The sequence below is a fragment of the Ochotona curzoniae genome, unplaced genomic scaffold, assembly GCF_017591425.1.
Source record: "Ochotona curzoniae isolate NIBS_2020 unplaced genomic scaffold, NIBS_Ocur_1.0 contig_430, whole genome shotgun sequence".
In the NCBI taxonomy this organism is placed as follows: domain Eukaryota; kingdom Metazoa; phylum Chordata; class Mammalia; order Lagomorpha; family Ochotonidae; genus Ochotona; species Ochotona curzoniae.
This window is the reverse complement of record NW_024466219.1, coordinates 669,706-691,578: the sequence shown is the minus strand read 5'-3', so window position 1 is coordinate 691,578 and position 21,873 is coordinate 669,706. Positions and strand designations below refer to the sequence as shown.

General features: G+C 63.8%; 1 protein-coding gene across 1 annotated transcript in view; it reads right to left on the bottom strand.

The window, feature by feature from the left end:
• Positions 1-2,486: 2,486 nt before the first annotated feature.
• LAMC1 (laminin subunit gamma 1) overlaps positions 2,487-21,873 on the bottom strand; it is a 48,514-nt gene continuing 29,127 nt past the window's right edge. Inside the window, exons 5-29 of the mRNA XM_040985769.1 lie at positions 21,536-21,702; positions 20,713-20,901; positions 20,118-20,235; positions 19,758-19,856; positions 19,539-19,675; positions 19,259-19,381; positions 18,960-19,149; positions 18,763-18,875; positions 16,969-17,190; positions 16,704-16,892; positions 15,048-15,293; positions 14,635-14,788; positions 14,018-14,160; positions 13,695-13,873; positions 13,099-13,255; positions 10,637-10,842; positions 10,167-10,246; positions 9,271-9,408; positions 8,585-8,729; positions 7,571-7,720; positions 7,378-7,492; positions 6,625-6,824; positions 6,029-6,187; positions 4,230-4,329; positions 2,487-3,975 (exon numbers count right to left, since the gene is read on the bottom strand). Of these exons, the coding sequence (XP_040841703.1) occupies positions 3,719-3,975; positions 4,230-4,329; positions 6,029-6,187; positions 6,625-6,824; positions 7,378-7,492; positions 7,571-7,720; positions 8,585-8,729; positions 9,271-9,408; positions 10,167-10,246; positions 10,637-10,842; positions 13,099-13,255; positions 13,695-13,873; positions 14,018-14,160; positions 14,635-14,788; positions 15,048-15,293; positions 16,704-16,892; positions 16,969-17,190; positions 18,763-18,875; positions 18,960-19,149; positions 19,259-19,381; positions 19,539-19,675; positions 19,758-19,856; positions 20,118-20,235; positions 20,713-20,901; positions 21,536-21,702 (3,976 nt within the window). The 3' untranslated portion in view covers positions 2,487-3,718. The remainder of the gene's footprint in view (positions 3,976-4,229; positions 4,330-6,028; positions 6,188-6,624; positions 6,825-7,377; positions 7,493-7,570; positions 7,721-8,584; positions 8,730-9,270; positions 9,409-10,166; positions 10,247-10,636; positions 10,843-13,098; positions 13,256-13,694; positions 13,874-14,017; positions 14,161-14,634; positions 14,789-15,047; positions 15,294-16,703; positions 16,893-16,968; positions 17,191-18,762; positions 18,876-18,959; positions 19,150-19,258; positions 19,382-19,538; positions 19,676-19,757; positions 19,857-20,117; positions 20,236-20,712; positions 20,902-21,535; positions 21,703-21,873) is intronic.

Genomic DNA, 21,873 nt, shown 5'->3' with positions numbered 1-21,873 from the left:
ACTGCCCTCCCCCAGAGGGACACTTGATAAACTAAAGCCACTCTGGAAGAAGGTCTGTGTTTTTGTTTTTTTAAGGTTTATGTATTTATTTGAAAATCCGAATTACACAGAGAGGGGGAGAGAGATCTTTCGTCTGCTGGTTCATTCCCCAAATGGCTCCACAGCCTGGGCTGAGCTGGGCTGAAGCCAGGAGCCAGGGGCTTCAGCTGGGTCTCCCACATGGGTGCAGGGTTCAAGGACTCAGTCACCCTCTACTGCTTCCCAGATGCACCGGCAGAGAGCTGGCTGCAAAGTGGAGCAGCTGGGACATAAACTAGAGCCCATTTGGGACGTGAGCGGTGCAGGCGGCTCTTCATTAGCTGTGCCATGGTACTGGCCCCAGTTGGACAGCCCGGAAGGTTCTCACATGTGCTTGGCCACACCGGCCTTTAGCCTCCAGAGCTGGGGGTCTGTGCGCTCACCGGGGGGAGGGGCACAGCCCGGCTTGGCATCCCCACTGCCTTGTCTGGAACACCCTCCTCCCACTCCGTGTCACACACCTGGGGATAGGCCCTGGGGCCAGCTGGTAGAGCGAGCCGAAAGGAGCCCAGAGCCAGTGCCCCCATGGATGCTGACAGTCTGTGGCCATGCAGTGAGGTTTGGGGTGCCTGGGTGCCCAGGTCTCTGCTTGCAGGGTGTGCTCCTGGGGACCCCTGGTGTGCAGCCAGTCCAGCGCCGCGTGCAGATGCCCCACAGTGGGAGCTGGCTGTGCGTGCCCTGCCCACGGCCTCAGGGGATGTCGCCCAGCTCCTGGCTCCCTCTGCATGCAGGATATACAGGGCCCAGCACTGAGTCACTGTGTGTCAGCCAGGGCCAGGGCCAGACATTTCCTGGGGTGTCACTGGAGGGAAAACCCTTGAGGCCTGTGACTGAGGCCGCTTCCGCTGGGCAAGTGCGGCTGCCTGGCCAAGCAGGGGCTACAGAGGGGCTGGGGCAACCAGGGTACCCACACAGGGCTCCACATTGCCCGGATGCCGGTCTCATCTCACCTGCCACGTGAGTTCTATGTCAGTGACATAAAGTCAGCTGCTTGGGGCCGCCAGCAGTGGGAGATGCCATGAGCTGGAGACCGAGCCAGTGCTACCAAGCACCAAGCCAAGGCTGAGTCTAAGGAGGAGGGGGTGCCCGTGACCGAAGACCCCTGTCTGCTGGAGCTGGCAGGAACCCTCACGGCCAGACACCAGGGTCAGGCTACAGTGTGATACCATATCATTGAGAAGATTCAACTTCATTTCTGAGCTTGCTGACAGAGGCCATGACTGACCAGGAGCAAAGCCAGCTCCGCCCAGCAAGGCACAGGCTCCCTACCCCTCGCCCTTCCCAGCCCGAAGCTGGCCCAAGGCAGGCCTCCCCACTGTAGCCCTTGGGGCATGCAGACTGTGAACCCAAATGCTGGGTTCGGACCCCTGGCTGTGCTGAGCATCACCCTCCCGTCTGCAGTGTGGAACACCTGCTCTGAGCTTCGGCCAGGACCAGGACGCTCCTGTTGGGGACAGACCCTGGGGTCGTGCGGACCAAGAGGAGGTGCGGCGGGGGAATGCAGGAACCTGGGTCCTTGCCCACGTTCTGTGCTCTGCCATGGTGCTGCAGGAGCCGGCCCTGCATGGCTGCTTCCTCTCCACACCGACCACTGTTGAGGGTGCTTGGGAAGTGCCCTGGGGGTGGGGAGTCTGGGTTAGAGGCAGCTGGCCATGCAGGCGCAGCCAGGGAGGACACAGATCCAGCAGTCCTTGGAGCAAGGGAGGCCCCAAGGTGAACGCCGGTGAGCCAATGCCCTGGGAATCCGGGTCACGTGGGGGAGTGTGAGTGCCTTTCCATGCGAGCTCGTGGCCTGCACTGTGCCAGGCCTTCCAGGGTCCTGGGGTGCCAAGCAGGCAGCCTGCCGAGGTCTGAGCCCTCCTGGCTGAGACAGCAAGCCGACGGTCGGGCCAATACTCGCCCTGACCATGCAGAACCCATCATTGTCGAAACCACAGCTCAGGCACTGGCTCAGCAGCCCCAGAACCCATAATCCCTGACGGTGGCTCCTCCCACTGGCCCTGCGGTGCTCACCGGCCTTGCACTTGCCCCCCTGGACCCTGGGTTCTGGGCTGAGGCAGATGTGTGGCTGGGGCAGACTGGCTGAGAACAGGAGCCGGCACAGCATGGGCTGGCGGGTGTGTCCTGCAGGTGGGTGTGCCAGGCTGCTTGGGCCCAGGCAGACATGCAGCAGGGTCCTGTCAGAGCGATGGGGGAATTGCTGGAGGACAGAGGGTGGCCAGGCTGGCGGCTGCAGGAAGGATCTCAAGCCCAGAGCCCAGAGTACACAGGAGCAGAAGAGCCCAGACATGGTACGTGCCGTGGTGCCCTGCACCTGCTACGTTCTCCCCGCGGACCATTCCCAGGAAGCATTACCCACCCCTTTCATGTTCCCAGAGACACACTTTACCACACTAAGAACAGGTTACAAATATTCAGATTTTATTATAAATAAAATACTGTTTCTTAAACATACAAAATGCCAAGTGTTGCATCTTATTAACCACCCTGGAAAGCAAGACGGCAGATTAAGGCGGACAGCTCAGGTGAAGGCACGTAGGTGGCGGCTGGCACATCTCTCGGGGCCGCCCTGCAAGTGACTGTGAAATACACCACACAGGTGGAGGGAGAGAAAAATGCACAACAAAACGGAAAGCCGGCTCAGGCCCCGCGAGGCCCACCCTCAGTGCCTCCCTGGCCAGCCTGGTCCATGGGCATGGGCGACCTGCAGGCCCTCACAGGCAGCCAGCGCTGGGGCCTGGGGTGAGCAGGATGCCGCCACACGCTCCTCCCTGCCAGCCCCGTGCTGCTGTTGGGGCACCTGCTCCAGACCCACCGTTGGCTCATTCCTGGGAAGACCCAGACGGTGCGGTGGAGCCCAAGGCCTTCCCCCCAGTGTGGAGGAGGAAGCAGGCCCCCCAAGCCTGGGCGGCAAGGGACCCGACAGACGGGAGATTCCCGGGAGGGGGAGGACGGGGAGCGAGGTGGCCAGCAGACGCCCCGTTCTAGAAATGGCTGGGGATATTCACATAAATTCCTTACTCTATAATCATGATAAAACAAACGTTCACACAAAAATATAAATTTGTAATAATTAATAGCACCAGTGTGTCAGGTCACCGTCTCCCCCCACGAGCAAGGGGTGAAGTTGCATAGTGGTGAAGGCAGAGAGGCGGGGGCAGGACCGAGGCCGGGCAGCCCAGTGGGGAGCCCATGGTGGGGAGCCTGGGAGGCACCATGCCACCATGGAGTGCAGGGCCCCAGGGTCCGCCGACGGCACCTGGCAGTCAGCCCCCAGTCCAGGAGATTCCAGGGCGATGGGAGGGCGCCAGCTGTTCTGAGGATGGGCGGTGGCCACGTCTCTCCTGGCCTGTTACTGGGCTGAGGTCTCGCTGGCCGCTGTCCCTCTGCCCGAGTCCTGGCCCAGCCGGCCAGTCGCCATCAGCCCTTGCTGGACGTGGAGGACAACCGCAGTGGTTACAGCGTGCCAGCTGCTCACGGAGGGCTGGGGTCAGCAGTCCCCCGTGAGCTGTCCACCCTCCCAGCAGCTGGCCAGATGCCCCCACGGCCCTCTCCCCAGACTCCGGGCCCAGCTTTTCCTTCATAGACAGGCGGGGGACCGGGACGAGGCTGCCTGTGCGGGGAGGGGCGGCGGGCGGCGTTAGGGCTTCTCGATGGACGGCGTGTTGAAGCAGCCGGACGGCAGGCTGCGCCTGATGTCCTCCAGGTTACGGATGTCCCGCAGCACCTCCTCGATGTCGCGGTCATAGCCCAGCAGGGCGGCCTCCTGCTTCCGGGCCTCGTCCTCCAGGTCGGACACCTTGCGCAGCAGCCCGCTGGCCTCCAGCTCCCCTTTGGCCCTGTTCAGGCTGCCCTCGATCTCGTTGAGCTTGTTCAGGTCCACTGTGTCTAACTGCCCTGTGGGCCGGCAGGGACACGCGAGAGGTCAGATGCTCCCTCCTTAGCTCAGAGCCCCATGGGGCAGCGAGGCACGGCCAGGTCCTCTCCCTCGGATACGGGGATGTCCCTTCATTGTACCTGAGGGTACCACCCTGCCCAGCGGCTGTCCCCAGAGCCTGGTCCTGGGGGCCAAGGTCCTCATCTCTGTGGGTGTCACCCACCCCAGCCCCGAGCATGGAGTCAGGGACGCAGGAGGTGGCCCGGCCACTCACCCAGCTGCTGCAGGAGGTCATTGATGATGCCCAGCAGGCTGGTGGCCGAGTTCTTGACCTTCCTGGCGTTGATCTCGGCTTCCTGAGCGGCCTGTGATGCCTGCAGGAGGATGGGTGGGCTCAGAGCTGCCCACTACATCTGCCCAGGGAGGATAGGCAGGCCCCACCCTGGGGGACCACACCGAGGAGGGCCTGTGGTCCCAGGGTGGATCTCGCCTCTCCCCTCACTTGAATGTGGGCAGGTGCAGTGGGCACACGCAGCCCCCAAGAGGCTGCACACGGGTGAGGGCAGGAGTCTTCTGGGACAATTCAGAAACATTGGGTCTCAGATGACCCCGTGGCCAAGTGTCACCTTCTGCAACCTCCCCTCTCACTGCTGTAGGCCACGCAGACACGCTAGGCATGCTCATGGCAGAGACAGCACGCGGCGAGCACCGCTCACACAGCATACGACACACAGACATGGCACATGTCAGGGGCATAGCGCACACCACGCACACACGTCACTCACAGCACACGTCTCATTCCACCCATGTATACACACAATATGCTGACCACACACCACGCACACACACACACAGCATGCTGACATACTGCAGAGGCACGTCAGACACATACACACAGCACATACACACACTCACTATGCCGACACACCACGCACACACATACACACAGTATGCCGACATGCCATGCACACACACACAGATAAGGGGATTTGTGTCTGAGCCATGCGTGCCATCAGCTGTCCACACGTGGCTCCTAGTTCCAGTGCTCCCTACCCTGCCCTCCTCCCTCCTGAGGACAAGGCTGGGACAGTGGGACCCCCAGCTTGGGGCAAACAAGAAAAGGCCCCTCTGACCTGAGTCTCTGTGAGGGTCAGCCACAGTTACTGTGCTGCATCTGGCAGGAACCCGTGCTCTGCCAAGGACCACAACCACGTCCCGAACACAGCCCAGATGGAAGGGGAACTTTCCTGGGGCCAGGCACAGGCAGCTGGCGGCTGCCGTCTTCAAGATGTCCATGGGTCACCTCTGTGGATGCCCAGGAGCCAGCAATAGGAGGACACAGACTCGGCTGCCCACTGCCCTCTCCCGGCAGGGCACCATCTAAGACTAGACACTCACTCCAGGGTCCCCTAGCCTTTGCCTGAGAGTGCACTGTGCCTGGATGGCAGGAAACTGTAGAGTTCCTATGGAGAGCTGTGCCCTCACTGCCCCAGGCCTAACTCCCTGTCCCCAGTTGGCTGCCAGCCTTCACCACCCCATGCCCTGCCCCCCATGCCCTGTCCCCCGGGTTGGCCACCAGCTCTTACTGCCCCATGTCCGGTTCCCTCAGTTGTCTGCTGGCCCTCGCTGCCCCACACCCTGTTCCCCAGTTGGCCGCTGGTCCTTACTGTCCCATACCCTGCCTCCAGTTGGCTACCAACCCTCACCACCCCACACCCTGTCCTCCTGGGTGGACCACTGGCCCTCATTGCTCCACGCCCTGCCCCCTGTCCCCATGCACTGTCCCCAAGCTGGCCGCCGGCCCTCACTGCCCCACACTGTGTCCCTGTCCCCACACCCTGTCCCCAGCTGGCCGCTGGCCCTCACCACCCCACGCCGTGTCCCTGTCCCCAGCTGGCCACCAGCCCTCACCACCCCATGCTGTGTCCCTGTCCCCACACCCTGTCCCCAGCTGGCCGCCAGCCCTCACCACCCCACGCCGTGTCCCTGTCCCCACACCCTGTCCCCAGCTGGCCGCCAGCCCTCACCACCCCACGCCGTGTCCCTGTCCCCCAGCTGGCTGCCGGCCCTCACCATCCCGGCCATCATCATGTCCTGCTCGGCATCCTCCTGCTTCTGCTTCAGCTCCTGCTCTGCGTCCTGCAACTGCTTCAGCATGTCGCTCACTTCCTGGTCCAGGTCAGTGACCTCCGCAAACGTCCGCTCGGCCTCTGCCTTGGTGCTGGTTGCATTCTGTGCACAAGAGAGCAGGTGGCTGGGAATGAAGCCCACGCCGCTGCTGAAGGCGGCCCGAGAGTGTCTGATCTCGGGTTCCTGTGCGAGGTCTCTGTGGGGCCTCTCTGGGTCAGGTCCCTGTGGGAGGCTCCACGGAGGGCTCTCCAGGGGGTCACAGGGTGGGTGTCTCTGGGCCCCACTGGGAGTGGCATGGGTGATGCTGCACCTGCTCCCATGCTCCCTTGGGTGAGAGCTGCACTCAGGATAGCCTGAGGGGAATGGCTAAGGTCCCAGAGGTGCTTGCTCGGGCAGTCTGCTCAGCTCAGACAAGGGATGGGATGGCCCTCAGGAGCTGGCTGTCCCAGCAGCCAGGGCCCATCCAGAGAACTTCAAGGGCCTCTGTCCTGGCAGTTCTGATGGAGTTGGGGACGGGGCCGGGGGAGTTGGCAGGACACCTTCTGGACGGCGCTGGCGATCCTCTCGGCCTCGTGGGCCCTGTGCTTGGCCTCGGTGGCGTCTGCTGCGGCGTTGCCCAGTGCCAACTGTGCCCCCTGTGTCTTCTCGTTGGCCTCAGCGATGGTCCGGTTGATGGCAGGGACCCTGCGCAGCGCCTCCTCGGCGGCTGTTTTGTTGTCGTTCACACGCCTGTCAAAGTCTGCAAGGACAGGAGGGGCTGAGCAGAGAGCTGAGGGGCCGGCTGGACACGTCCTCCATGGAAAACCCATGTCACGGGGTCATGGGCATGATCGCCTGACCCCGCGGTGGCTGCAGCTCCTTGGCCCATGGGGCAGGACACAGAGGCAGCGCCTGTTGCTGCGAGGGACACATCTACCAGGCAGGATTTCAGGCCCTGCCTGTGCCCTGCCTCACACACCTCACTGTGTCACTGGGGACGGCAGGGCTGCTCGGGGATGTCACGGGCAGAGGAAGGGGCACGAGCATGAGCAGGCAATGTGGCAACCCCGACATAGCAACGCCCATGCTGGTGAACACCAGGATATGGGCTTTGGGGTACATGTCTGGGACCCCCTCCGTCTACACAAAGTGCTGGGAGGGCCGGGCCCTGGGGTGCATGTCTGTGCCCAGGCCACAGAGAGTGCTGGCAGCACTGGGCCCCAGGCTGCACAGGGGGCTGGGAGGGTAGGGCCCCGGGCTGTGTGGCCGGGCCCAGGCCACACGGGGCTGGGAGCTGTGCCTGCCGCTCCTACCATTCAGGTTGTTGAGGATGTCGTTGGCTTCCTGCAAAGTGTCGCGGCCCCGCTTGGCGGCCTCCTCGGCAAGTGCCTTGGCAGCATCGGCACGGGCAAGGAGCTGGTCTGCAGTCTGCAAGGACATCTGGGTGAGGGCTGAGCCCTGCCTGGCCCTGCCTGGCCCTCAGGACCCGCGACCAGCCCCACCGACCTGCTGCTCTGTCCTGCCCTTTTCCAGGAGCGTCTGCACCTCCAGCTCCTTGGCGCGCATGTCGTCCCGCAGGTCCTCGTAGTCCTGCAGCTTTTGGTCCAGCAGCCGGTCCAGGTCCTCGGCTTCCTTCTGTATCCTGCGCGCCTCGTTCTGAGGACGGCTTTGTCTCAGACATGCCCACGCGGGACACAGGGCTGGGCCTGGGGACGCTCGCACCCCACCCAACGTGCCGGGACACGGGACCGTCCCACTGCAGCTGCCACCTTGGCCTGGTCCCCAGCTTCCCAGCTCCACACACAGGAGGAGGCAGATGCCAGGCCCCCGACGGCAGCAGGCTCACCCTGACTGGCAATGTCGGCCCAAGCCTGACTTTCCCAGTCCCAGGAACTTGGCACTCTGTGTGGTTAGCGTGCAGGGACAGCCCACTTTGCTTCCCACTCAGCTCCCTGAAAGTGCCTGGGAGGTCACTGAGCAGAGCCCAGGAGCTCGGGCGCCTGTGTCCATGTGGGAGACCTGGACTCAGCGTGGCCAGTCCAGCTGCCGTGGGCACCGAGGGATGAAATCAGAGGCCAGAGACCTTCTTCCCTCACTGACACGTTTTCAAATAAACAAACAGGAAGCTTGATGTGGAAAACATACCATGCACCAAGAGTCCATCCCAGGGGACAGACGGGACACAGACCCACTGAGCCCGGCCCAGGCCCCCTCAGGCCCTTCCTTTGCGTAACTGCCTTGCCACATGTCCGGACCCCAGCTGCAGGCGGTTCAGATGTCCAACAGCTGGGGTTGTCATGGGAGCCCCAGACACTGCCCACCCCTGGGTGGCTCAGTGTCCACAGTCCCGAACCGCCCCTCACCAGGCCCCACCCTACGCGTATGCCCAGTGTTACCCCTCACTAGACCTCACTCCCTGTGTGTGCCCCATATTACCCCTCAGCAGGCTCACCCCAAGCATGCACTCCACACTGCCCCTCACCAGCACCACCCCACACATGCGCCCCAGAGGCCCCTCACCTCCAGGGCCTCTGAGTCCACAGGGCTCAGCTGCGCCACGCTGGCATAGATCTCCACAGCCTTGTCGCCTGCCCGCTTGGCCTCCTCGTGCACGCGGGCAGCCTGTGCTTCCAGGTCCCGGGAGAGATTCCTTGCTTGTTCATACCTGGGGGGAGTGGAACGAGCGCTCACACACGTGGACACACTGGGAAAGGCCCTCGCCGGGACACCGCATGTGGCCTCGTCACTCCCCATAGAGCTGCAGGGACAGCCCGAGGGCCCTGGCCTGCACCTCCAGCACGAGGCTCTGTGGCTGCAGTGCAAGCCTGGGGAGGCTCAGGCTGTGGCCGAGCAGCACAGGACACACACATGCGGGGGCCAGTCAGGCTGGGTCCTCACCCTGTGATGTGTCATCCTGGGTAACACTGATGTTCCAAGTTGGCCCAGACCCAAAGTCCGTGTCGCCCTGGCCCTGGGGCCCAGGCACTGGACACTGTCTGCTTTCCCATCCCGTGGAGTGGGGCTCCACGGAGGTGTTGGAAATGAAGGGATCCCCTGGGACCAGGCACGCTTCCACTGCCACAAGGCTCGGGCAGAGCTGGCCTCGCTACAGCCCGACTCTGCTCCCCACATGAGGTAGCAGCGAGAGCAGCAGTCTCCTGCCTGCAGAACATCTGGGTGCTGCGTCGGCACAGCCAGCCACTCACTTCCGGTTGAGCTCCTGGATCTCCAACGCTGTCTGGTTCTCTCCCGCCAGCGTCCGCAGCAGCAGGGCAAACGCCTCAGCGGAGGTGTCGTTGGCCGTGGTGGCCACGCGGGCGATGTCGTCCGCTTCTTGCTTATGGCTGCGGGGACAGGTGACAGAGTAACCCTGGGGTAGACATGTCTGTGGATGTGGGCAGGGCGGGGACCAAGCTTGCTCTATTCTGCTCACACACACGATGTGGGCAGAGTCCTATGAACCCTGAATTCCCGAAAACAGTTCAGTGTGGCTATTTATGAATAATATTCTGCAAATGAAGATAGATTTTATTCAAGAAAACCAATGGTGTAAAACAGGGCAAATGATGCTATCTCAGAGACCTAACTCCATCTAGGTGGGACAGCGTGCACTGCTGACACCTGGCAGTCTCGCCTCATGGCCCTCAGGCCCTCGGACACAGCCTGGTTACTGCTGGCTGATGCTGCTGGCAGCGGGCACCAGACAGGCCGGCAGGACCCGACTGAGCAGTGCGCAGGGGCTGGGTCAGCACCCAGTCACCTCTCCTCTGGCACCTAGCCAGGAGAAAGGCCAGGCCACAGGGCCCACGTCCTGACAAGTCAGTTTTATAATCTTCCAACTTGAGGCCTGTTAAAATCACCATCTGTTTACTAGCAAGTATTAGAAAAAGAATCAGGAATGAAATAAAAGGTTGCTGGCTTGCTTTCTACATTTTTGCTTAGAAACTTCAGAAGTTTTTAAGAACTGGTGATTTAGTGCTTCTAGCCCTCTTAGTCATCCGCTAAGTTTAGAGCTTTGAGGCCAAGGATCTAAGCATCCAGAATGTGGGACTTTAACTGGGGGAAAACGGGAACGCTGAGGGGACGGGCGGCTGTCACCTACCGTTCCGCGAGTCTGCGGGCCTCTTCCGCCAGCAGCGTCATGTTGTTTGGGTCCCCGGTGGCCTGAGGCTGTGTAATAGACTGCAGGGAGAGCAGCAGTCACAGGCCTGAGCATGGCCAGAGCTGGGAAGCCACTGCTGCTCCTGCTGCTGAGCCCCGCGCCTCCAGCACCCTGACGGCAGAGCGCTGGGCTCTGTGCACAGGACCAAGGAAGCAAGCACCCCAGCACCCTGACGGCAGAGCGCTGGGGCTCTGTGCACAGGACCAAGGAAGCAAGCACCCCAGCGCCCCCACTGATGGCAGAATGCTGGGCTCTGTGCACAGGACCAAGGCAGCGAGTGCCCTAGCGCCTGGCAACTGTTGTGCCAGAACCATCTGTGGCTGCACGGGGCAGGAAGGCAAAGCCCTACATGGCCAGCACAGGCGTCCAGTGCCCCACGGCAGCCCGCAGTGGGCGGCGCAGCCTCTTACCACGTTGGCCGCAGCCACCTTGGCCCGCTCCAGCTCTCTGGATGCGATTTCTATGAGGCGCTCAGTGCTCTGCACACGGCCGCGGGCCTGCTCGGCCAGGCCTGCTGTCTCTGCGATGGTCTTGCGGATGTTCTGTAGACGGCTGATCTGGCTGGACAGCGTGCTGTTCACCCTCTGGAGCCGGCCCAGCAGGTTCTGGTCCACGTCTGCCAGGTGGTGAGAGGACACGGTGAGCACTCGGAGCCTGGCTGCACCCTGACCCTGCGTGGCACCTGCCCCAGCTACCATGAGCTCCTCTCCTCACCTCTCACAACCACGTATGCCTGGCCAAGCGGACATCGGGGGCAGGCTAGGTGGCAGAAAAGCCCTGCTGGGAGTCCAGCGCAGGGCAGGTCCCTGAGACGCACACTCCATACAGCTAAAATGCTGCCTGTCCAGGAGCCCCAAGTGGACATCCATGTCCGGCAAACCCAACAGTCCCACCCTGAAGGCAGAGCGCTGGGCTCTGTGCACAGGACCAAGGCAGCGAGTGCCCCAGCACCCCCATTGACGGCAGAGCACTGCGCTCTGTGCACAGGACCAAGGCAGTAAGTGCCCCAGCACCCCCATTGGTGGCAGAGTGCTGTGCTCTGTGCACGGGACCAAGGCAGCGAGTGCCCCAGCACCCCATTGATGGCAGAGTACTGGGCTCTGTACACAGGACCAAGGCAGCGAGTGCTTTAAACTGAGCCCTGCTCCCTAACGGTGCTGACTGTCCTAGCTCAGCCATGCCTGCTGCACTTGGCTTTGGCACGCGAGTCCTGCTACAGCAAAGCAGTAATGGAAGGCACATGGATGCAGCCTGCTTCCCAAGTCTCTCACTTCAGATTTGAGTCCCACTGGAGACTGAGTGGTTCTAGTCTCAGCTAGGGGCTGGGGAGCTCTGTGGTAAGTGGCAAGGAACTACCCTTCTTGACAGAGACACGGCTGCCCTGCCTGGGGCACGCCGGGGAGTGGGAACATCTCTGGGTTCAAGTCAGGGAGACCCTGTGCCTGCTTCCCATTCGACCCTGGGGAACGCAGTGGCACTGTGTCCTGCCAGGCCACAGTGAGGCACACAGAACACATCCCAGGGCACTGGTTTCCTGTGTTCATGTCTGTGGATGCTGTGGGCAGCACAGCCCCGGCTGGCTGGGGCAGACCTGGATCCTGTCCCAGAAAGCGCAACAGCAGGAGCCCATGCAGCCTGTTTCACACACAGGACCACATGGTGCGCCATGAACCCCTACAGCGACTCAAGCCCCGTGATGGAAGCGCCCTACGGACATTCAGCGCTCCGAGCCTGGCAGGTCTGAGGGCAGGATACAACCAGAGCTCACCGCGGGCAGAGCCTGCGTCCGTGGCTGTCAGGGGTCCTCCCAGAGCCCACCGCAGGGAGAGCCTGCGTCCGTGGCTGTCAGGGGTCCTCCCAGAGCCCACCGCGGGCAGAGCCTGCGTCCGTGGCTGTCAGGGGTCCTCCCAGAGCCCACCGCGGGCAGAGCCTGCGTCCGTGGCTGTCAGGGGTCCTCCCAGAGCCCACTGCGGGCAGAGCCTGCGTCCGTGGCTGTCAGGGGTCTGCCCAGAGCCCACCACAGGGCAGAGCCTGCGTCCGTGGCTGTCAGGGGTCTGCCCAGAGCCCACCACAGGGCAGAGCCTGCGTCCGTGGCTGTCAGGGGTCCGCCCAGAGCCCACCGCGGGCAGAGCCTGCGTCCGTGGCTGTCAGGGGTCCTCCCAGAGCCCACTGCAGGGAGAGCCTGCATCTGTAGCTGTCAGGGGTCCTCCCAGAGCCCACTGCAGGGAAAGCCTGCGTCCGTGGCTGTCAGGGGTCCTCCCAGAGCTCACCGCGGGCAGAGCCTGCGTCCGTGGCTGTCAGGGGTCCTCCCAGAGCCCACCGCAGGGAGAGCCTGCGTCCGTGGCTGTCAGGGGTCCTCCCAGAGCCCACTGCAGGGAGAGCCTGCGTCCGTGGCTGTCAGGGGTCCGCCCAGAGCTCATTGCGGGCAGAGCCTGCGTCCGTGGCTGTCAGGGGTCTGCCCAGAGCCCACCGCGGGCAGAGCCTGCATCTGTGGCTGTCAGGGGTCCTCCCAGAGCTCATTGCGGGCAGAGCCTGCGTCCGTGGCTGTCAGGGGTCCTCCCAGAGCTCATTGCGGGCAGAGCCTGCGTCCGTGGCTGTCAGGGGTGCGCCCAGAGCCCACCGCGGGCAGAGCCTGCGTCCGTGGCTGTCAGGGGTCCTCCCAGAGCCCACCGCGGGCAGAGCCTGCGTCCGTGGCTGTCAGGGGTCCTCCCAGAGCCCACCGCGGGCAGAGCCTGCGTCCGTGGCTGTCAGGGGTCCTCCCAGAGCCCACCGCAGGGAGAGCCTGCATCTGTGGCTGTCAGGGGTCCGCCCAGAGCCCACCGCGGGCAGAGCCTGCGTCCGTGGCTGTCAGGGGTCTGCCCGGCCTGCCTACCTTTAACGTCCTGGGCCTCCCGCAGCAGGTCCGTGACCTCTCGCTCGGCCTCCTTCAGCCGGTCCTCAAAGGCCTGGTCTGTCACCGCCTCGTCCCCTGTGCCCAGGCTGGCCACAAGGCTCTCTAATTCCTGCAGCCTGGCCCGGTGCTCGGCCACCTGAACAGGAGGAGGGTGATGGGAGGAAACAGCCCGGCCCCCCGGGACCCCTAACAATGACCTTGCCCTCAAATGGCTCCCCCAGACCAGGAGCCGGTTGGTCTTCTTCCTCGACTGCCAATGAGTGCCACTCAGGTCCTGTCCCCACACTGCTCATGGCTGGCCCCAGCGGCCTCCAGCTGACCCTGGCTCTTTTCCCACACTCACACACACACCTTCGTCTACTCAGAAGGCCCCACCCACACCTGGCTAATCACCCCCTCCTCAGCCCCTCTGCAGGCGGACCCCAGCTTGGAGTCTGTGAGGCATCCGGTCCGAGGCTGCCACCTTGCCCTCCAGGAGGTCCTCGAGTGCCCCCGGGAAAGGCCCTGAGAAGCACCTACACCTCTGATTTCTCTGATCTGCTGCCCCGCCCATGCCACCCTGGACGCTGACCCACCTTGTCCTTCACCAGCCGGTAGCAGGCCGGGCACTCCTGGCAGCCGGGCCAGGACCGGTTATAGAAGTAGTTCTCCTCACACTGATCGCAGCGGCTGCCCACGAAGCCCGGCCTGCACTCGCAGCCCCCGTTCTCCCTGCACTGCAGCGACAGGGACCCCTCGGGGTGGCAGTCACAGGCTGTGGGGCAAGAAAGCTCTGGCTAAGCGCACTGTACCTGGGGCCCGGGACCCCATGGTGCCTCACACCTGTAGGGGAGGGGCTGGGGAAGGGCAGGGGGCAGGGGCTGCCTAGATCTACAGGGGGAGGGGCGGGCAGCCTTACGTTTGCAACCTTCAGGCCCGAACCCGAAGTGGTTGACCTCACAACGCTCGCAGCGCTGGCCAGTGACGCCTGGCTGGCACTCACACTGCCCCGTGCGGATGTCACACTGCCCGTCGGTGGAGCCCAAGGCATGGCAGTCGCACCTGAGAGCGAGTAGAGGGTGGATGGGTGAGCCCAGAGGACCCTGAACCCTGGAGGGTAGTCAGGGGCTCTTCGCTGTGTATGTGTGTGTGTGTATATGGCTCTGTCCCTCTGTACTGTGTGTTCTTTAAAGATCCACTGATCTGAAAGGCAGTGGCGGAGGTGAGACTGAGCTTCCAACCACTGGTTTGGTCCCCAAATGGCCACAACAGGATGTGTTGGCCTGGCACTCCACCCAGCTCTCCTGTGCGAGTGGCAAGGCCCAAGGACTGGGGTCACCCTGCACTGCCCACCAGGGTCTGCGCTGCCACAGAGCTGGGCCACAGCAGCACAGCTGGAACTCAGCCCGCCAGGTGGTACAGGAGGTACTTCACCTGCTGGGCAGAGCCCCGCCCCAAGCTCAGCCAGCAGTGCCCCTGCAGCCCGCCACTGTGTGGCCAGGCGCTGCCCAGGGCACCACGCCCCCGGGGCCTCACCTCTGGCAGCCGCGCCCACTCTGTAGGTTGTAGAAGCCAGGCTCACAGGTCCCACAGTCACGGCCGGCCACATGGGACAGACACTCGCACTGCCCGGTCACCGGGTCGCAGCCACCTTGCTGCCTCACAGTCCCATAGGGGTTGCAGTTGCATGCTGGGGGACGGGTAGAGAGGGAAGTTACCACGCGTCACCAAAGAGCAGCAAGCCCGGGGGTCCCGGACAGCACTGTCTGGGGCAGTCGCTGCCTGCCATGGGGCCCAAGGGTGTGGGGGGCACCAGCCCCGCTGGGTGTGCCACGGGAAAGGCCGCTCTCTCCCACACCATAGCTGTGTGCTGGGCCCCTGGCCAGTCACATCAGCCTCACACTGCATCTTGGGCTCTGCTGTGACATGGAGCCCGGGGCAGCGGGTACCTCGGCACTTGTCGGCGGGGCTGGGGGCCAGGGGGTTCCCGAAGAAGCCGTCCCTGCAGCGATCACAGTAGAAGCCAGCAGTGTTGTAGATGCACTTGAGGCACTCGCCCGTGGAGCGGTTGCAGTTCCCCACGGCGTTGGGGTCCACATTGTCGCTGCATTGGCAAGGCCGGCACAGCCTCACGGGGCCGTTTCTCCCCAGAGGGTCCCCGAAGTAGCCGTCATCACAGAGCTCACACCTCTTACCTGGGGAGCAGGTGACGGGGGAGGTGGGGTTTAGACAGGCAGCCCAACTCCAATCAACGACATAACCGAGGGTCCATTAGCTGAGACCACATACCAGGGACTCCCCCAACCCTAACCGTGACCTTGGGGATGCTGACAGCACCACAGCACTTACAAGTCTTGGGTTCAGAGGTGGGGGATCTGAGAGACACAGTGCCAAAGCCCGTGCTGGGTCACGCTTCTCAGGCACCCCAGTGACAGGGACAGGGCTTGCCTGGGGCTCCCCGCTCGGGGGAGGACAGCTGAGAGGCAGACAGCAACCTCACCCAGGGCCCAGTGAGGGCTGGGGGGTGGGGAACAGATAGCAGGGGGTGGGGCCCAGTGAGGGCTCGAAGTGGGGGCAGGTAGCAGGGGGTGGGGCCCAGTGAGGGCTGGGGGGCAGGTAGCAGGGGGTGTGGCCCAGCGAGGGCTGGGGGGCAGGTAGCAGGGGGTGTGGCCCAGCGAGGGCTGGGGGGCAGGTAGCAGGGGGTGGAGCCCAGCGAAGGCTCGAAGGGGAGGCAGCGGGGAAGCCCTGGTCTCCACCCAGACCTGGGTGTGCTGTTCTCATCTCTGACCAAGGAGTGGATGGATCAGTGCCTCCCTGGGCCTGGGGTTGTCAAAAGGGCTGGGCAGGGTCAGGCAGGGCCAGGCAGGGCAAGGGAGGGCAGGGCTGGGCAGGGCCAAGTAGGGCCAGGCAGGGCCAGGCAGGGCAAGGGAGGGCAGGGCTGGGCAGGGCCAGGGAGGGCAAGGGAGGACAGGGCTGGGCAGGGCCAGGCAGGGCCAGGCAGGGCCAGGCAGGGCAAGGGAGAGCAGGGACAGGTAGGGCCAGGTAGGGCCAGGCAGGGCCAGGCAGGGCCAGGCAGGGCCAGGTAGGGCCAGGCAGAGCCAGGCAGGGCCAGGCAGGGCCAGGCAGGGCAGAGCTGGGCAGGGCCAGGCTCTGAGTGGCTGGTGAAGGTCAGGTGCAGACCCTCAAAGAACCAGCCATTTTCTAATGGCATAGTGGACACTGTCCCCTGGCAGCAAGATTCATGGAAGAATACTAAAAAGGACCACTTCCTGCCAAGAACCCTTGGACAGACCCACAAAGTGAGATCTGAATATAGGTTTTCTGGAAAAAGTGAGTTGTCTTAATCATCATGTGTAGTGCCAGATGATTGCAAAACAGCAGCTACCTGGCCACACAACAGAGATCCCACGCTCATGTTTACACGGCAGTGACCACGTGACCAAGGTCACGCAGCAGTGACCAGGGAAGGACAGCAGTTCATTCCAAGCTCTCCCGTAGAGGCTGAGTCTGGGCTGAGGCTCCAGACTCAAGCTCCGCTTCCCCAAGCTCTCCTGGAGAACCTGGCTGCGGAGATACGCCCACCCCCGTCCTCCCTGAGGACTCACCAGTGGTGCCCGTGGGGCAGTTGGTGCACACCACCTCCTTTGTCTTGGGGACCATGGCGCAGCTGGAGCCTCCGGGACACGGGCAGGGCTGGCAGTCGGCAGAGGTGCCCGCGGTGGAGTCCCCGTAGTAGCCGTCACCGCACCGCTCGCAGTGGGGCCCAGCCGTGTTGTCCCTGCAGTCGCAGACGCCTGCGTGGGGAGCACACATGAGGAGCGAGCTCTGCTGGGCCGGGTCTGGCGGCCGGCGCTCGGCTTAGCTCCTGACCTGTCTCAGGGTCGCAGGTCTCGCTGTGCCCATTGCAGGTACACGGCACACAGGGACTGTACGGGCCGAGGCTCGGCGTCTCTCGTCGGTAGCCTGGAAGGCATGTCTCACAGAACTGCCCTCCATAGCCCACAGGGCAGGTGCAGGACTCCACCCAGGTGACAGGGACCCCGGGTCCCGGGCGAGCAGTGGCGAGGGTGACGTCATCCAGGTACCCTGCACCTGTGCGGGCGTGGAGAAGAGAACTGGTGACTTGGAAGTCTGCAGATGGCAGGTGTGAGGTGAACTGGCCACTGCAGGTGGGACTGAGAAATGGCACCCAGGACGTCCACACGGCCCTGCTGAATGTACGCTGCCCACTGACCACAGGGACGCTGCTGGAACTCGTGCAGGCAGGAGGAAGCAACAAACCAGGGCAGGAGGTGGCACAGAAGCAGGTGCTGGATGGTACAGCTCAGGACAGGAGGAGACAGCACCTTCCACAGGTAACACCCGGGTACTCCTGATGGGTGCCCGTGACGGCCCCCTGCCAAGGGCTTCCCAACACCGGGTACTCCTGCCAGGTGCCCACAATGGGGTTCCCAACACCGGGTACTCCTGCCAGGTGCCTGTGACAGCCCCCAGCCCAGGGCTTCCCAACAGCCGGGTACTCCTGATGGGCGCCCATGACGGCCCACTGCCCAGGGCTTCCTGACACCTGGGTACTCCCGCAGGGTGCCTGTGATGGCCCCTGGCCCAGGGCTTCCCCACATCTGGGTAACTCCAGCAGGGCACCCATGGCCCAGGTCCTGTGTTTCTGTCAGGGCACTGGCATGGAGGGAAGCCTGAGGCAGAGAGCAGTGACCACCTCCTTCTGTTTCCGTCACAGCTGCTTCAGGCCGAGTGATGGCCCGTGCTGGTCACTTAGTGACCTGGGGAGTGTCCTCCAGGGGCTACGAGACCATCCCCTGCCACAGCTCAAAGTCCAGTCAGCATGGAAGGCAGCTCCCAATCTCCCAACGTCTCCATTTGTGACCCAATGCTGTCTGCTCACCTCTATAATCTCACTCACTCATGGTCTCTGCTCACCCTCAGAGCGGGCAGACCACACGCTCACCCTGAACCTGCCCCGGACCGCCTCACAAGACACCCACTCTTACCTCTCTGACTTGTCCCATTTCCAGCTTGACAATCTCGGCTCTGACCCTCCCCCCTCTCCCTGCACTGACCCTTCCCCTCCCTATCCTGACCCTCCCCCTCCCTGCGCTGACCCTCCCCCTCTCCCTGCCCTGGCCCTCCCCCTCTCTGCCCTGGCCCTCCCCCTCTTCCTGCCCTGACCCTCCACACTCTCCCTGCGCTGGCCCTCCCCCTCCCTCTCTCCCTGCACTGACCCTTCCCCTCCCTACCCTGACCCTCCCCCTCTCCCTGTGCTGACCCTCCCCTTCCCTGCACTGGCCCTCCCCCTCCCTGCACTGACCCTCCCCCTCTCCCTGCACTGACCCTCCCCCTCTCCCTGCACTGACCCTCCCCCCTCCCTGCCCCTCCCCCTCCCTGCACTGGCCCTCCTCCTCTTCCTGCACTGACCCTCCACACTCTCCCTGTGCTGACCCTCCCCCTCCCTGCACTGACCCTCCCCCTCCCTGCACTGGCCCCCCCATCCCTCTCTCCCTGCACTGACCCTCCCCCTCTCCCTGCACTGACCCTCCCCCTCCCTGCACTGGCCCTCCCCCTCTCCCTGCACTGACCCTCCCCACTCTCTGTCACTGTTGTACTGACCCTCCCAGCCCTCAGATCACCCACTGCCAGGTGACTCACTCCTCTCACTGTAGGTGCCCCGAATCTTGATGGCCGTCAAATTATTGAGGAGCTTCTGGAACTCAAAGGGGCTGAGAGCTGGCCGCCAGGGGTAGTCAACTGCCTCATGGAGCCTGGGGGAGAGAGTGCGGTCAGCACGAGCTGGGGGGACATCGGGTCAGGAGGACCGGTGGCGCCTGGGCCGGGAGCGAGCTCACCTGAAGACATACTTGACGGCAGTCTCGCTCGGGTAGGCGTTGCCCTGTGCAATCAAGGGCACGGCCACACGCACGCCAGCGCCCTCCAGCACCACATCCTCCGCAGAGAGCCGGGTGTCCCGCCTGTCCACACGGAAGGAGAAGGACAGATTCTGGCCGTAGCTCAGCAGCTGGCTCCCCAAGAACTTGGCTGGAAGACACGCGGACAGACACACGTGGGGCAGGTGTGAACAAGTCAGCATGGTGCAGCTGAGGAGCTGTGTGGCAGGCTGGCCAGCCAGCATGTGGTCCCCACTGACCTGGTGCCACGAAGTATCTTGGGAAGTAGCTGTCGGAGATCACAGCCACGTCCTGGCGCTCGGACGACCACTCGAGAGAGGCCTCGGAGCCGTCCCTCTGCTCCACGCGCCAGCCGTCTTCGTCTGTGGGGAGAGAGACGCCTGCTGTGCCCAGCACCCGGAGGACACATCGTGCTGCCCCACGCCGAGCTCCACTCGCACCCTCCCTCGCTTAGGCACGGCAGCCCTGCCATGGAGTCGCGGAAGGGCCGCCAGCTGAAAAGCCCGTGGCAGAACTTACCGGCATGGAAGGTGGAGGACACGGTGTGGACGCTGTAGCCGGGGGCGCTGGTGCAGACGGATGAGTGGCCGTAGCAGAAGCAGGGCGTGCAGCCACCGGGCTGCGAGGGGTCCAGGTTGAAGAAGCCAGGCTTGCACCTGATGGGGCGAGACGACGCTGGTGTGGGTGCGTGGGCCTTCCCAGCATGGCTCGGGAGAGGGCCAGCAGGTCCCACACTACCTCTCACAGTTGAAGCCCTCGACGTTCTCCTTGCACACGCATCTGCCCGTCTCCACGCTGCACTCGTCGGCGCTGCCAGCTGGGTTGCAGGAGCACGGCCTAGGGGTGCACAAGTCAGGCTGGAGCATGGGCGTCCCGCCCGACTCAGCACTGGCTCCTTGAGCTGACCGGCCCAGCATGAGCCTGCAGCCAGCCCACCAGAACGCTCACTGCACTGGGGTGCCCATGCCAGCCCCAAGCCCTGGGCCCCATCTCGGTGATAACGGTCCAGGGCACTGTGTGCCCCATCTCCGCACTCCTCCCACCCCACGGCTGCAGACCAAGGCTCAGGCGCCTGCCTCAGGGGTGAACGCACAGTACCTGCATCCGGCCTCAGTCAGCGAGTGGAAGCCAGGCTGGCAGCGGTCACACTTGTCACCTGTCACCCCTGGCTTGCAGCTGCAGCGACCATAGCTGTCACACTGTGTGCTGAGTGAACCTGAGGCAGAAGGGGCTGTGGTTAGCCACAGCACGGCCAGAGCCAACCATCACAGGCATCTCTCGCACCCCACGATGGGGGAACCCCTAGGCAGTCACAGACAGGAGACAGACTTGCCGTGAGGAAGCTCAGAACTGGGGCTTGCAAAGCCACGGCCTTCCCACCTGGCAGGCACACCCTGACTCAGGCCCGTGAGTGGGTACCCCTCGGCATGGGCCAGCCTCAGTGCCGTTGGGAGCGGCAGCACGCATCGTGCACCCCAATACACACATCCATGCACCGCAACAGAGATAGACTAAACAACTCAGCCTGGACTCGCAGACTGAGCTCAAGTGGCCCCGGCCTTCCGGCTGCTGACGATCAACACACCGCTGTCCAGGCCGCCCCCACACCGACACATACCACAGGCCCTTCAGGAAGGTCACCCTGGCCAGCGAGGGGTGGTGGAGAGCTGGAGCACGGGGCCTCAGCACTCACCGACCGGGCTGCAGTGGCACGGCGAGCAGGCCTCGCTGCTCCCCAGACGGAAGAAGTCCTCCCGGCAGCGCTCGCAGTGGGCGCCAGCAGTGTGGTCGCGGCAGCGGACGCAGTGGCCGCCGTGGCCGGTGGAGCGGTACAGCTCGGGGTCGAAGTAGCATTCCTCAGAGCGCCCGTTGCAGTCACAGGCTGTGGGCCAACACATGGAGCCCGTCAGGGCTGTGGGGCACTTGGCCCTGCGTCCGCCCCAGCTAGGGACTCACGCACGGGCTGATGCCAAGCACATGTCCAGCCATCCAGAACCACACCTGCTCCTAGCCCAGAGCCGGGTGCCAACCACCTGCATCCTTGGCCACCCGAGGACTCCTCTCCCCACAGGCGGTGCCCCCGCAGGCAGGAGCAGGACCACCGGCGGGGCGGGGCACAGGTCCTGACTGGCCCTGTCCTCCCCGTGGCGCCCTGGCACATGCAGGCTTCACTGGCCCAGAACTGTGGACCCTGCCCAAGGCACACACAGCAGCCAGGGGCCCAGAGGCCGTGTCCGTCACGGCTGCAGCCTGTACGCTCTGGGTTCCTGCTCCCTCGAGGTGCCTTTGAGGAGTGACCCAGGAGGCAGAAATGTGCCTCGAACCAGTCACTCTGCCAAGATGCCATCTTCTCCTGGACAGCCATTTTTCCCTGGCGCCTGTCATGACCCTGGCTCCCTGGGGGCAGTCATGACAGGGAAAGAGAGAGAAATTGGGGTGTCCCAGCACGGGCACCTCCCTGGGCGCCCTGACACCTCCCAGTACCCTCCCCGGGCACCGGCCTTGTGGGCACTCACGCAGGCACTCGCTGGCGCTCTCGGCTGTGGCCCTCCTCCAGGGCCGGTCATTGAAGAAGGGCAGGCACTTCTCACAGTCTACGCCGTGCGTGTTGTGCTTGCAGTTGCACACCAGCTGGCCCAGCTCGTTCTTCACACACTCGCTGGCATGGCCGTTACACTTACACCTGGGGAGAGGACGGGGGGGCTGTGGAGCCCCAAAAGGGCACGACCCTGGCTCTGCAGGTCCCCCACCTGGCCATGTTCCCTGCCACTCCCAGAACACTACTGGATCCTTCTTTGGTCATGGCCTCCCCCAGTGCCCACTGAGCACTGACCCCATGCCAGGAACTCTGCAG